A 12,830-nucleotide genomic window follows, 5' to 3' on the forward strand; every position below is an offset into this window, starting at 1 on the left:
CAATCGTTTATTTATTCCCGATTTTATCCACTCATTTTCTTTCTTATCATTTCTTAACATAGTTTTCTAGTTCCGTTCTGAATTCTCTCTCTCTATCTCTCCCTCTCTCGCTTTCTCTCTCGCTCTCAATACCTTTCGCTTCCCACTTTCAGTGTCTCGGAATTGTATCCACGTGGACACGTCGCCCGCTTCTTTTCACGGCTACTTGGCAGCGCAATTCATTGAGATATCTGAATGTCCCCGCCGCCTCGCCTCGCCTCCTCGCGGCGATTATTTGCGGATTTCTTTCTGTAAAGAGATTGCTTTAAAAAAAGCACCAATCATCAATTGGAAACGAAGTGAGCAGAGCTCAATCGGAACAGGTTTCCTGCCTCCTTTAATTAATTAATCACCAGAACAAAACCTGACCCGAGCGAAGAGACAGTCCCGCGAATAACCCGGCGTTTCGTGTTAACAATTACTTTTTTTTTTAAAGGTTTGCTTCTCTTCCCATGTTTGGTAATTTATTAAACTAAAAAAAAGGTTCGTAGGAATATTTCTGTGTCAATAATCAGTTTTTGACAAGCCGTTACAATATATTGATTAATCTGTTAGTGTGCATAAAAACATTTTACAATTTCATTAGCAGCGTGCCCGCATTGAATCAATCTTATTGTGCTAATATCTGGGATTGAAACATCTTTACCAACCGCTACGTTATGATCGATGATCTATTAAAGTGTATTGTAATATTGATCAAATTGCAGGCCGAAAACTGTAAGCTCTGTTTTAATGTTATTTTATATACCGCAGATACAAGGAGAAGCTCTGAAAAATAAACGTCAGACATTATGGAAAGCATCTCCACTCCTCTCCCAGGACCCACTGATGTTGCGCTCACAGCACCGACAAGTTCCTTTGAGCAAGATTCCTTAAGTCAACAGAGATCTCCCCACATCCCCATGAAGCCCAATCAAGTCGGCCAAGTCATACTGTACGGGGTGCCCATAGTGTCACTCATCATCGATAACCAGGAGAGGTTGTGTTTGGCTCAGATCTCCAATACCCTGCTTAAGAACTACAGCTACAACGAAATCCACAACAGGAGGGTGGCTTTGGGGATCACCTGCGTCCAATGCACCCCAGTCCAACTGGAGATCCTGCGCAGGGCTGGGGCCATGCCAATTTCATCGAGGAGATGTGGGATGATAACCAAGAGGGAAGCCGAGAGACTTTGCAAGTCCTTTCTAGGTGAGAACAGGCCTCCAAAGCTCCCTGACAACTTTGCTTTTGATGTTAGCCATGAATGTGCTTGGGGGAGCAGAGGTAGTTTCATACCTGCCCGTTACAACAGCTCGAGGGCAAAGTGCATCAAGTGCACCTATTGCAGTATGTACTTCTCTCCCAATAAGTTCATCTTCCATTCTCACCGCACCCCAGAGGCTAAGTACACTCAACCCGATGCTGCCAACTTCAATTCATGGAGGAGACACCTAAAGTTGACCGACAAGAGTCCTCCACAAGACTTGGCCTATGCATGGGAAGATGTGAAAGCCATGTTTAATGGGGGCAGTCGGAAACGTGCCCTCCCTGGACACTGCGGCTCCCTCAGTTCAGTGAAGGCAGTAAACAGCGTTATCACCCATATGATGGCCCCGGACCTCTCTCAGAAGAGGGCCAGGTTTGCTGAGGATGATGAAGATGGAACCAGCGTCTCCTCTCGGAAAAATATGCGGAGTTATCCAGTCATCCCGGTCCCCAGCAAAGGATTTGGGATGCTACAAAAATTCCCTGCGGCCTCCCTGTTCCCCAATCCTTATACCTTCCCCGCGTTTGGCCTCTGTCAGAAAAAGGAAGACGGCGACGCTCTGCCTGGTGGGCCAAAGCAAAGTGGACTATCTGGACTTCTTTGGCCTGGGAGAAAGGATGCGTTTTACCCACCACTATGCATGTTCTGGCCACCGAGGGCGGCCAATGGCATCCCAGTGCCAACCTACCTCCAGCCCCAACCCAGTGCTATTACGTCGGTAGGGGAAACCCCAAATTTAAGGCAAGCTTTCCTAGATCTGTCTGACCAAAGCGAAGCTGGCGGCCTGGCAACTCCACGGGACAACTTGTTTGATAGCGATAGCTTAAGTAACCCGACCACACCTGACCACAGGTTGGCCGCTGATGGGAGAGTTAAGCTCTTAGATGTGTCTGCTTTTACAGCCAGGAAGCAGAGCTATCTCTCCGCCTTCAGGCCCGTCGTTAAAGACATCGAGAGCATCGCCAAGCTTCATGGCAACTTAGAGGATTTTGGATCTGATCGGCATCCCTCCCCGGGTACCAGCTGCAGTTACCATAGCGACAGCGTAGAGAGTGAGGAAGAACAGGAGGTGGATGTAGAAACCAACAAGCTCTCAGGCGATGGGCAGGAAGATGCAATCTCTCCCGGCCAGTACACCCAGAACAACCTACAGCAAGATAGCGGACTTAAAGGGAGTAAAGATAAGACCCATTTCCCCAGCTCCAAAATGGAACCAAGCGTGGACAAGAAAGAAGGAACGGGAGATCCAACCAATAAAAGGGGGCCCACTCCCTGCGATCCAGCACCATTGGAGCAGCCCGGTTACAAAGACGTAAATATCACCTTTCGGCTATTTAGCTAATTATTACTTGAACACAGCTTTGGGCTACAATATGCACGAGAGGCGCGGTTAACGACTATCGTGTCCCTAAAGAAATCAATAATGCAATACAGTCTCGAAATTCTATTTCATAACTCGATTCTCTACAATATGTAACTGTACCGAATGTGTTGATTTGATTTGCTTTTCATCTACATGTATTTTTGTAATCTCTTTCCTGGGACCTTTAATTATTGCACATTAGGGTTGTCTTCATTTCCATTACACAGCATGGTGCGAGGTTTACAAACAAGATTTCTTATCAAATTAACAACAGCACTCCAGTCGGCGAGCTGCCTCTCCATCACGCTCGGACCATTCTAATGTTTCGTGCAATTTGTCTTTTATTTTGCAACAGGGTCTTAAAAATGGAACCAAAAAGCTTTCAATCTTTTCTAAAAAGGATGAAGATAATTTATCTAGTAAGTACAAAATGACCCATGTCTAAATAAAACCTTAAACAAATAATGCAGTAAGAAATACTAATTATCTTCATCAATTTCAAGGTGCAAACACGGGACTAAAGTTTAAACGAACACTCTTTATATTCGTGACCCTATGTTTATCTGTGTTGCTGTGTTAATGTTTGACCCTCTGTTTATTTCTTGACCCTCTGTTTACCTGTGACCATTGGTTTATTTCTGCTACCCTGTGCATATCTGTGACCCTGTGTTTATCTGAGACCCTCATTTTGTCTCTGGCCCTGTTTATCTGTGACCCTGGATTAATTTTTGTCCCTCTGTTTATCTGTGATCCTATTTCTGTCCATGACCTTGTTTACCCGTAACCATGTTGCCACCTGTAATCCTGTGTTTACTATGTTTATGTCTGTGCTACATTGATGTATATTCTATCTTATAGACGAAACTAAACAACAGGATTGTTTCGCAGATGAGTCTGACAGCTCGGGGGTGGGGTTCTGGCGGGAACCTGGGGGTAAGTGAGTGAGTGTAACCAGAAAGACGATACTGTCCATAAAATAAACGAAAGTATATCTTGAAAACTTAAAAAAACAAAGGAATAATCGAAGACGCGAAAAATGCTCTACAAAATCCTAAATTCAAACGGAAAACAAGAAACAATAACGATCTGGAGAGGTTATAAATAAATCAACAACATTAACGAAATTAATTTGAGTTTGCAATAAGGACGGACAAAATAAATCTAGGTTATCAGGTGTAATTACAAAGCTGCAAATATGAACACCACATAGAATAGGTTGAAAAGAACAAAATAAGACAAACAACCTTAAGAAAGTAATATTTTACAATAAACAACATAATGTAATAATGTTCTCTTTCAAAAAACTGTTATATGAAGCTTGTTGCTTTTAATATTTGTCAACAGAGATAATAAAGGTGTTTTATGACAGCCATCAACGCTGATATCATCTGGCTCATAATGAGCCTGGCATACAATACATTAGAAAATTCCCTTTATTATCTTAAACAAATTAAATGAATCCACCTTTTCTTATTGCTAAATGTCGCCAAGGGCTTTACCTAAGACAGCAAAGGACGTGATTAGAAGTTCTGATGCCGCGTCTCAATTGCATTGAGCGGGGGAGGTATCTGTTCTAGGGGAGAGGGAGAGAGAGAAAAAAAGAATCTAATTTGCCATTTATGTAATGCAAACTCGTTTGGCTTTGTCGATTCACGGTTAATTGACTGTCAAACGAGGTTGTTATCCTAAGGCTATGTCTGCAAATTTGCCTGTCAGATGAGAGAGAACATCGAGGGCTCGGAATGAGCAAAAAATACACACGCTTTTTGCCCTTATTGGGGGGAGGAGTCCCTCAAATATACACACCACATACCATTTTATTTAAATACCAGTTTCCCCTGGATAAATTAATAATGTTGTAGAATATCTATTTTATTTTACAGCTGCAATCGCTGTCCCTGTTAAAGAATGTGGATAAACACAATTAATGTTGTAATGGGGATAGCTCTAACGCACGAATATTAATAAAAAATCGCAGCATTAAAGAAGACCTGCCCCCGTTAAAAAGCAGACAATGACAAAAAGTGAAACCCTTGTACACTATTGGTTTGGAAAGTGAAATTCCCAGAAAGATTCTAAAAGTGTTTTACCTATTTATTTTATAGGTGACCAGGCACAAGAATCAACGTCACCACTTTCTATCAAAACTGATGTGGAAAATATGGAGAAAGGTAAATATGTTCAATGTATAAACATGGCGTGTCTATATATCTACAGCGGTCACTACATATATGTATGTACATCAATAAACAACAACTTGCATATATATTAGCGCCTGTAACATAGCAAAACGTCCCAAGGCGCTTCACAGGAGCGTTATCAAACAGAATAGACATCACTATTGATTACCGCTTTATACTATACCAGTGGTGAGATCTATATATCTAACAAGTTGGTTTATGTATCTGCATTTTGTAAACTATTTAAGTATATTACTACGCTGTATATCATTTACATATATCACACGCCCCTTTACATCAGATTCTCCATCCAGTAATAATCTACGTGTTAATCGATCTACCCATGTAAGCTTTTGTTTGTTTCAATCAATCCCGCAGCGTCTGTACCCACTATATCACAGTCGGTAAAATTGTATTTTGATGTCTCCAGGTAATCGGAAGTAAATACACAGACAGCATCAATCCCAGCCTTAATAACGACTGCTGCGTTTTAAGGAGATATACTTCATTTTTTCCTCCACGTTTCAAATGATCTGCATTATTAGGGAATATTTGTTGAAGAGTTCCATCTTCTGTAACCAAACTGTAGCCGTGGATTTTTTTACCTTTTTCATTACCGGACACCCAGTCCCGCGTTTCGAACCGCTACGTGTTGCGTATCATTACACTGTGACTTCTGTAAAGCGCGCTCTCCCACCGAATGTTACAAATTACAGAAAGCTATATAATCGCACATCACTTCACCACAGAGATGTCCGAGCAAATCTATTATTTATTGTGTTATATTATTGCAATATTAAAAAAAAACGTTTTGTGTTCTTTTTTGGTGGGGGCTATTAAACAACTGGACAGATTAGTTAGTGGAAGCTGCTTAAATCTACAATTCAGTAGATCCTGCACTGACATTGGAGATAGATAGATGTTTGATAGATAGAAATAAAATGATAGATATTAGACACGTAAATAGACAAAGATATCTAGATTAAATTGATCATAAATAAGGGATGAAGAGAAAAAATATTCATAGCTGGAAAGTTAGACAGAGACAGATGGATCCGTAGGTATATGTAGGAATATACAGAGCAGTGAAAGGTATACAGAGAGATGAAGGATAGGCAATGCGGATAAACTGACAGATAGATAGATTGAGACCTATAAATAGTGACCGGTAGAATAGACAGATAGAACATATGCAAATAGTGGAGTTAGAGCAATGGAAAATAAAATAGAGCGTTGGGCTTTTGATAGAGAAAAACTCACAGAAACGGATGGAGGAAGAGAATATCTACCTATTTATCTGTATAGGTATTAGATTTCCAACTATACAATTAGGAATTATGATGGCCTGTTGCGTTTTTTCGTAATTTCGCTGAGGAGGGGATGATTATATAAATAATAATGTTTCTACACCAGACCTTTTTGCCTTCCTTAAATCACACCTTGTGTTCTTCCAGAAGAACTTCAGAAAGTGCTGTTGGAGCAGATTGACCTGAGGCGGAGATTAGAGCAGGAATTTCAGGCGTTAAAGGGTAACGCTTCTTTCACTGTTGTCAGTAAGAAATTATTTTTCTCCCTCTTTTGCAATGTGTTTACTGTATTAACTTCGGGTGTCTCACAGCGGTGCCTGGCATAGGCAGAACGCATCTGCCCTGTTTATTTTACAGCAGAATCATATCCGCAATAAAAAAGGTGTAACTATTTTAAAATAATGAATAATCGGCGTTGGAAAGTGTCTTCCGAAGCTGTTTGTTGCTTATTATAAACTGCCCGGTGTCTGCGCCCGTACGCGAGTAAATGATAAACATTGGTGGCTTGGGTAGCAATTTGTAATTGTTCATTATTTTAATATAACGATAGAGATCACCTGCCTGTTATTGTACCTGGCATGGGTGGAAATGTAACTATCGGGGTTTAATCTTTCTTTGTGTGTGTGCAAAGATATATTTTAAATTGTCAAATTGGAGAAATCAAGGAAAAACAGTTTTAGATGATTAGAATGAGGTTTCGTTTTGTAAGCAGCGTGGAGAAATTAAAATATTGGTAATAATCACCTGTATAAGACCGAGGTTTATCTGACCCACGTTTCTGTTTATGTATCTATTTATTGATCAGATAACTTCCAGGACCAGATGAAGCGAGAGCTGGCGTACAGGGAGGAGATGGTTCAGCAACTACACATGGTGAGATGGAACTTCTTACCTGTTTCATCCTTTGTCCTGTGCTTGTTACTGTTGTGCATCCATTTCATGAACTAATGTGCTTCTTTACGGTATTTGTTTATTTACCCAATTATTTACTTATTTACTGTTATTTTTCTTTAGTAAAGACTAAAATAGCACACAAGCATAAAATACAATATTCTTCAGGATTTTATCCTATATTTTAGGAAGGGTTTAAAACCAGCTTATCCTTCAGGGAAAAATGTGTTGAAAGTGTGATTTGGAGGGAGCAAGAGAACCTACCAAATTTTGGGTGCCTGTCTATCAATGTAATATGACGAGCAGACTGACACTGAACAAAATGTAGCATAGTGAGCAGACAGACACAAGGTACAATGATGCATAGTGAGCAGTCTGATATAAGAACACAAGAACATAAGAAGTAGGAGCAGGAGTAGGCCATACGGCCCCTCGAGCCTGCTCCGCCATTCAATAAGTTCATGGCTGATCATCGACCTCAACTCCACTTTCCCGCCCAATCCCCATATCCCTTGATTCCCCTAGAGTCCAAAAACCTATCTATCTCAGCCTTGAATATACTCAAAGACTCAGCATCCACAGCCCGGTGGGGCAGAGAATTGCAAAGATTCACAACCCTCTGAGTGAAGAAATTCCTCCTAATCTCAGTCTTAAATGGCCTACCCTTATCCTGAGACTATGCCCCCTAGTTCTAGACCCTCCAGCCAGGGGAAACAACCTCTCAGCATCTACCCTATCAATCCCCTTCAGAATCTTGTATGTTTCAATGAGATCACCTCTCATTCTTCTAAACTCCAGAGAGTATAGGCCCATTCTACACAATCTCTCATCATAGGACAGCCCCCTCATCCCAGGAATCAATCTAGTGAACCTTCATTGCCCAAGACAAGTATATCCTTCCTTAGTTAAGGAGACCAAAACTGTGCACAGTACTCCAGGTGTTGTCTCACCAAGGCCCTGTACAATTGTAGCAAGACTTCCTTACTCTTATACTGCAACCCCCTTGCAATAAAGGCCAACATGCCATTTGCCTTCCTTATTGCTTGCTGTACGTGCATCCTGGCTTTCTGTGTTTCTTGCACGAGGACACCCAAATCTCTCTGAATACCAATATTTGAAAGTTTCTCACCATTTAAAAAGTATTCTGTTTTTCTATTCTTCCTACCAAAGTGAATAACCTCACATTTCCCTACATTATACTCCATCTGCCACCTTACTACCCACTCACTTAGTCTATCCATATCCCTTTGCAGGATCTTTGTGTTCTCCTCACAGCTTACTGTCCCACCTAACTTTGTATCATCAGCAAACTTGGATACATTACACTTGGTCCCTTCATCTAGGTCATTAATATAGATTGTAAATAGCTGAGGCCCCAACACTGATCCTTGCGGCACCCCACTAGTTACATCCTGCCAACCTGAAAAAGATCCGTTTATCCCTACTCTCTGTTTTCTGTCCATTAACCAATCCTCTATCCATGCTACTAAATTACCCCCAACGGCATGAGCCCTAATCTTGTGTAATAACCTATTAAGTGGCACCTTATTGAATGCCTTTTGGAAATCCAAATATACTACATCCACTGGTTCCCCTTTATCTATCCTGCTAGTTACATCCTCAAAAAACTCTAACACTGGGCACGATGTAACATTGAGCAGATTGACACTGGGCACAATGTAACACAGTGAACAGACTCACACTGAGCACAGTGGAACATAAGGAGCAGACTGACACTGAGTACAATGTGACATAGTGAGCAGACTGAGAACGAGCACAATGTGACATAGTGAGCAGACTGAGAATGAGCACAATGTGACATAGTGAACAGACTCACAATGGGCAAAATGTAACATAATGAGCAAACTGATACTGGCAAGGTGACGTAGTGAGCAGATTGACACTGAGCACAATGTGATATAGTGAACAGACTGACATAGCAACAACTTGTATGTATATAGCGCCTTTAATGTAGGAAAATATCCCAAGGCACTTCACAGGAGTATTAAAAGACTAAAAATTTGACACCAAGCCACAAAAGGAGAAATTAGGGCAGATGACCAAAAAGCGTGGTCAAAGGGGTAGGTTTTAAGGAGCGTCTTAAAGGAGGAAAGAGAGGTAGCGAGGCGGAGAGGTTTAGGCAGGGAATTCCAGTGCTTAAGGCCCAGGCAACAGAGGGCACAGATTGACACTAGACACAATGTGACATAGTGACCATAATGAGAACTGTGTACAATTTTGGTCTCCTTACCTAAGGAAGGATATACTTGCCATAGAGGGAGTGCAATGAAGGTTCACGAGATTAATTCCTGGGATGGCGAGACTGTTGTATGAGTAGAGATTGAGTAAACTAGACCTGTATTCTCTTGAATTCAGAAGAATGAGAGGGGATCTCATTGAAGCATACAAAATTATTACAGGGCTTGATAGGGTGGATGCTGGGAGAATGTTTCTCTTGGCTGGGGAGTCTAGAACCAGGGGCCACAGCCTCAAGATAAAGGGAAGGCCATTCAGGAGAGAGATGAGAAGAAATTTCTTCACACAGAGGGCGGTGAATCTTTGGAATTCTCTACCCCAGAGGGCTTTGGAGGCTCAGTCATTGGGTATATTCAAAACAGAAGTCGATAGATTTCTGTCTAGTAAGGGCATTAAGGGATATGGCGATAAGGCCGGTGAATGGAATTGAGTCAGAAGATCAGACATGATCTCATTGAATGGCGGAGCAGGCTCGAAGAGCCGAATAGGCTACTCCTGCTCCTATTTCTTATGTTCTTATGTTCTTATAGTCAGCAGACTAACAATGGCAATGTGACATTGTGGGCAGACTGACACCGAGCACAATGTGATATAGTGAACATACTGACACTGGGCACAATGTGACACAGTGAGCAGATTGAAATTGGACACAATGTCACACAGTGAGCAGATTGATACTGGACACAATGTAACATAAGGAGCAGACTGACACTAGGCACAATGTGAGATAGTGAACAGACTGACACTGGGCGCAATGTATAATAGTGAACAGACGGACACTGGGCAAAATGTGACATAGTGAGCAGACTGACACTGGGCACAATGTGAGATAGTGAACAGAAAGACACTGGGTACAATGTGACATAGTGAGCAGACTGACACTGATCACAATGTGAGACAGTGAGCAGACTGACACTGGGCACAATGTGAGACAGTGAGCAGACTGACACTGGGCACAATGTGACATAGTGAGCAAACTGATACTGACAATGTAACATAGTGAGCCGATTGATACTGAGCACAATGTAACACAGCGAGCACACTGACACTGACTCTGTTAGATAGTGAGCAGACTGATAAAAATATAAGAAGTAAGAACATAAGAAATAGGAGCAGGAGTAGGCTATTTGGCCCTTCGAGCCTGCTCCACCATTCAGTAAGATCATGGCTGATCTTCTACCTCATCTTCACTCTCCTGAACTATCCCCTTATCCCTTGATTCCATTAATATTCAAAAATCTATCAATCTCTGTCTTGAATATACACAACGATTGAGCCTCCACAGCCCTCTGGGGTAGAGAATTCCAAAGATTCACCACCCTCTGAGTCAAGAAATTTCTCCTCATCTCAGTCCTAAATGGCCGACCCTTTATTCTGAGACTGTGACCCCTGGTTCTAGACTCCCCAGCCAGGGGAAACATCCTCCCTGCATCTACCCTGTCAAGCCCTGTCAGAAATTTGTATGTTTCAATGAGAACACCTCTCATTCTTCTAAACTCTAGAGAATATAGGCCTAGTCTACTCAATCTGTCCTGATTGGACAATCCCCCCATCCCAGGAACCAGTCTGCTGAACCTTCGTTGCAATCCCTCTATGGCAAATATATCCTTCCTTAGGTAAGGAGACCAAAACTGTATACAATACTCGAGGTGTGGTCTCACCAGGGCCCTATATAATTGCAGTAAGATGTCTTTACTCTTATAATCAAATCCTCTTGTAATAAAGGCCAACATATCATTTGCTTTCCTACTTGCTTGCCCTACCTGCATGTTAACTTTCAGTGATTTGTGTGCAAGGACAGCAAGGTCCCTCTGACCACCAACATTTCCCAATCTCCCACCATTTAAAAAATAATCTGCTATTCTATTTTTCCTACCAAAGTGGATAACTTCACGTTTCTCCACATTAATATTCCATTTGCCATGTTCTTGCCCACTCACTTAGCACAAAGTAACATGGTGAGCAGATTGATACAGGGCACAGTGTGACATTGGGAGCAGATTGACACAGGACACAGTGTGACATTGGGAGCAGATTGACACTAGACACAATGTGACATAGTGACCATACTGACAATGGGCACAATATGACATGGTGAGCAGACTCAATCTGGGCACAATGTAACAAAGTGAGCAGACTGACACTGGCAAGGTGACATAGTGAACAGATTGACACTGGGCACAATGTGACATAGTGAGCAGATTGACACTGGACACAAGGTGACATAGTGGGCAGACTGACACTGGGCACAATCTGACATAGTGAGCAGACTGACACTGAGTGCAGTGTAACATAGTGAGCAGATTGACACTGAGCTCAAAGTAACATAAGGAGCAGACTGACACTGGGCACAATGTAACATAGTAAGCAGATTGACTCAGGGCACAATGTGATATAGTGAGCGGACTGACACTGAGCACCTAGTGACATAGCGAGCAGACTGACACTGAGCACAATGTAACATAGTGAGCAGACAGACACTGAAAATGTAACATAGTGAGCAGACTGACACTGGGCACAATGTAACATAGTGAGCAGACTGAGACTGAATGTCACATAGTGAGCAGACTGACACTGGACACAATGTGACATAGTGAGCAGACTGACACTGTACACAATGTAACATAGTGAGCAGACTGACACTGAAAATGTAACATAGTGAGCAGACTGACACTGGGCACAATGTAACATAGTGAGCAGACTGGTACTGCAAACAATGTGACATAGTGAGCAGACTGAAACTGTGCAGAATGTATCCTAAGAAGCAGACGGACACTGACAATGTAACATGGCGAGCAGACCGACACTGACAATGTAACAGAGTGAGCAGATTGACACTGGGCACAATGTGACAGAGTGAGCAGAATGACACTGACAATGTAACATAGTGAGCAGACTGACACTGCACACAATGTGACATAGTGAGCAGACTGACACCGAGCACCTAGTGACATAGTGAGCAGACTGACACTGAGCACAATGTAACATAGTGAGCAGACAGACACTGACAATGTAACATAACTAGCCGACAGACACTGGCAAGGTGATATAGTGAATAGACTGACATGGTGCACAATGTGACATAGTGACCAGACTTACACTGAGCCCAGTGTAACATAGTGAGCAGACTGACACTGGGCACAATGTAACATAGTGAGCAGACTGACACTGTGCACAATGTAACATAGTGAGCAGACTGACACTGACACTGACAATGTAACATAGTGAGCAGACTGACACTGAGCACAATGTAACATAGTGAGCAGACCGACACTGGAAACAATGAGACATAGTGAGCCGAATGACACTAACAATGTAACATAGTGAGCAGACTGACACTGGACACAATGTGATATAGTGAGCAGACTGAAACTGTGCACAATGTAATGTAGTGAGCAGACTGACACTGGGCACATTGTGACATAGTGAGTAGACTGACACTGGGCACAATGTGGCATAGTGAGCAGACTGAAACTGTGCACAATGTAACGTAATGAGCAGACTGGCACTGGGCACAATGAAACAGTGAGGAGTCTGACACTGAT

At 42.2% G+C, this 12,830-nt stretch overlaps 1 protein-coding gene across 1 annotated transcript; it reads left to right on the top strand.

Annotated features, from left to right (window-relative positions):
* Positions 1-813: 813 nt before the first annotated feature.
* Positions 814-7,193, top strand: skor2 (SKI family transcriptional corepressor 2). The gene is made up of 5 exons (XM_085966590.1): positions 814-2,600; positions 3,007-3,070; positions 4,757-4,822; positions 6,286-6,384; positions 6,944-7,193. The coding sequence occupies exons 1-5, from the start codon at positions 831-833 to the stop codon at positions 7,084-7,086; spliced, it is 2,142 nt and encodes a 713-aa protein (XP_085822716.1). The 5' UTR covers positions 814-830; the 3' UTR covers positions 7,087-7,193.
* Positions 7,194-12,830: the final 5,637 nt, after the last annotated feature.

Source organism: Somniosus microcephalus, chromosome 2 (genome assembly GCF_052327205.1).
Source record: "Somniosus microcephalus isolate GS21.2 chromosome 2, FLI_Smic_1.0, whole genome shotgun sequence".
In the NCBI taxonomy this organism is placed as follows: domain Eukaryota; kingdom Metazoa; phylum Chordata; class Chondrichthyes; order Squaliformes; family Somniosidae; genus Somniosus; species Somniosus microcephalus.

Coding starts and splice junctions, on each gene's coding strand:
- skor2 (XM_085966590.1), top strand. CDS start 831: ATGGAAAGCATCTCCACTCCTCTCCCAGGACCCACTGATGTTGCGCTC. Junction 3,071..4,756: donor GGATGAAGATAATTTATCTA/GTAAGTACAAAA, acceptor TTTATTTTATAG/GTGACCAGGCACAAGAATCA. Junction 6,385..6,943: donor CGCTTCTTTCACTGTTGTCA/GTAAGAAATTAT, acceptor TTTATTGATCAG/ATAACTTCCAGGACCAGATG.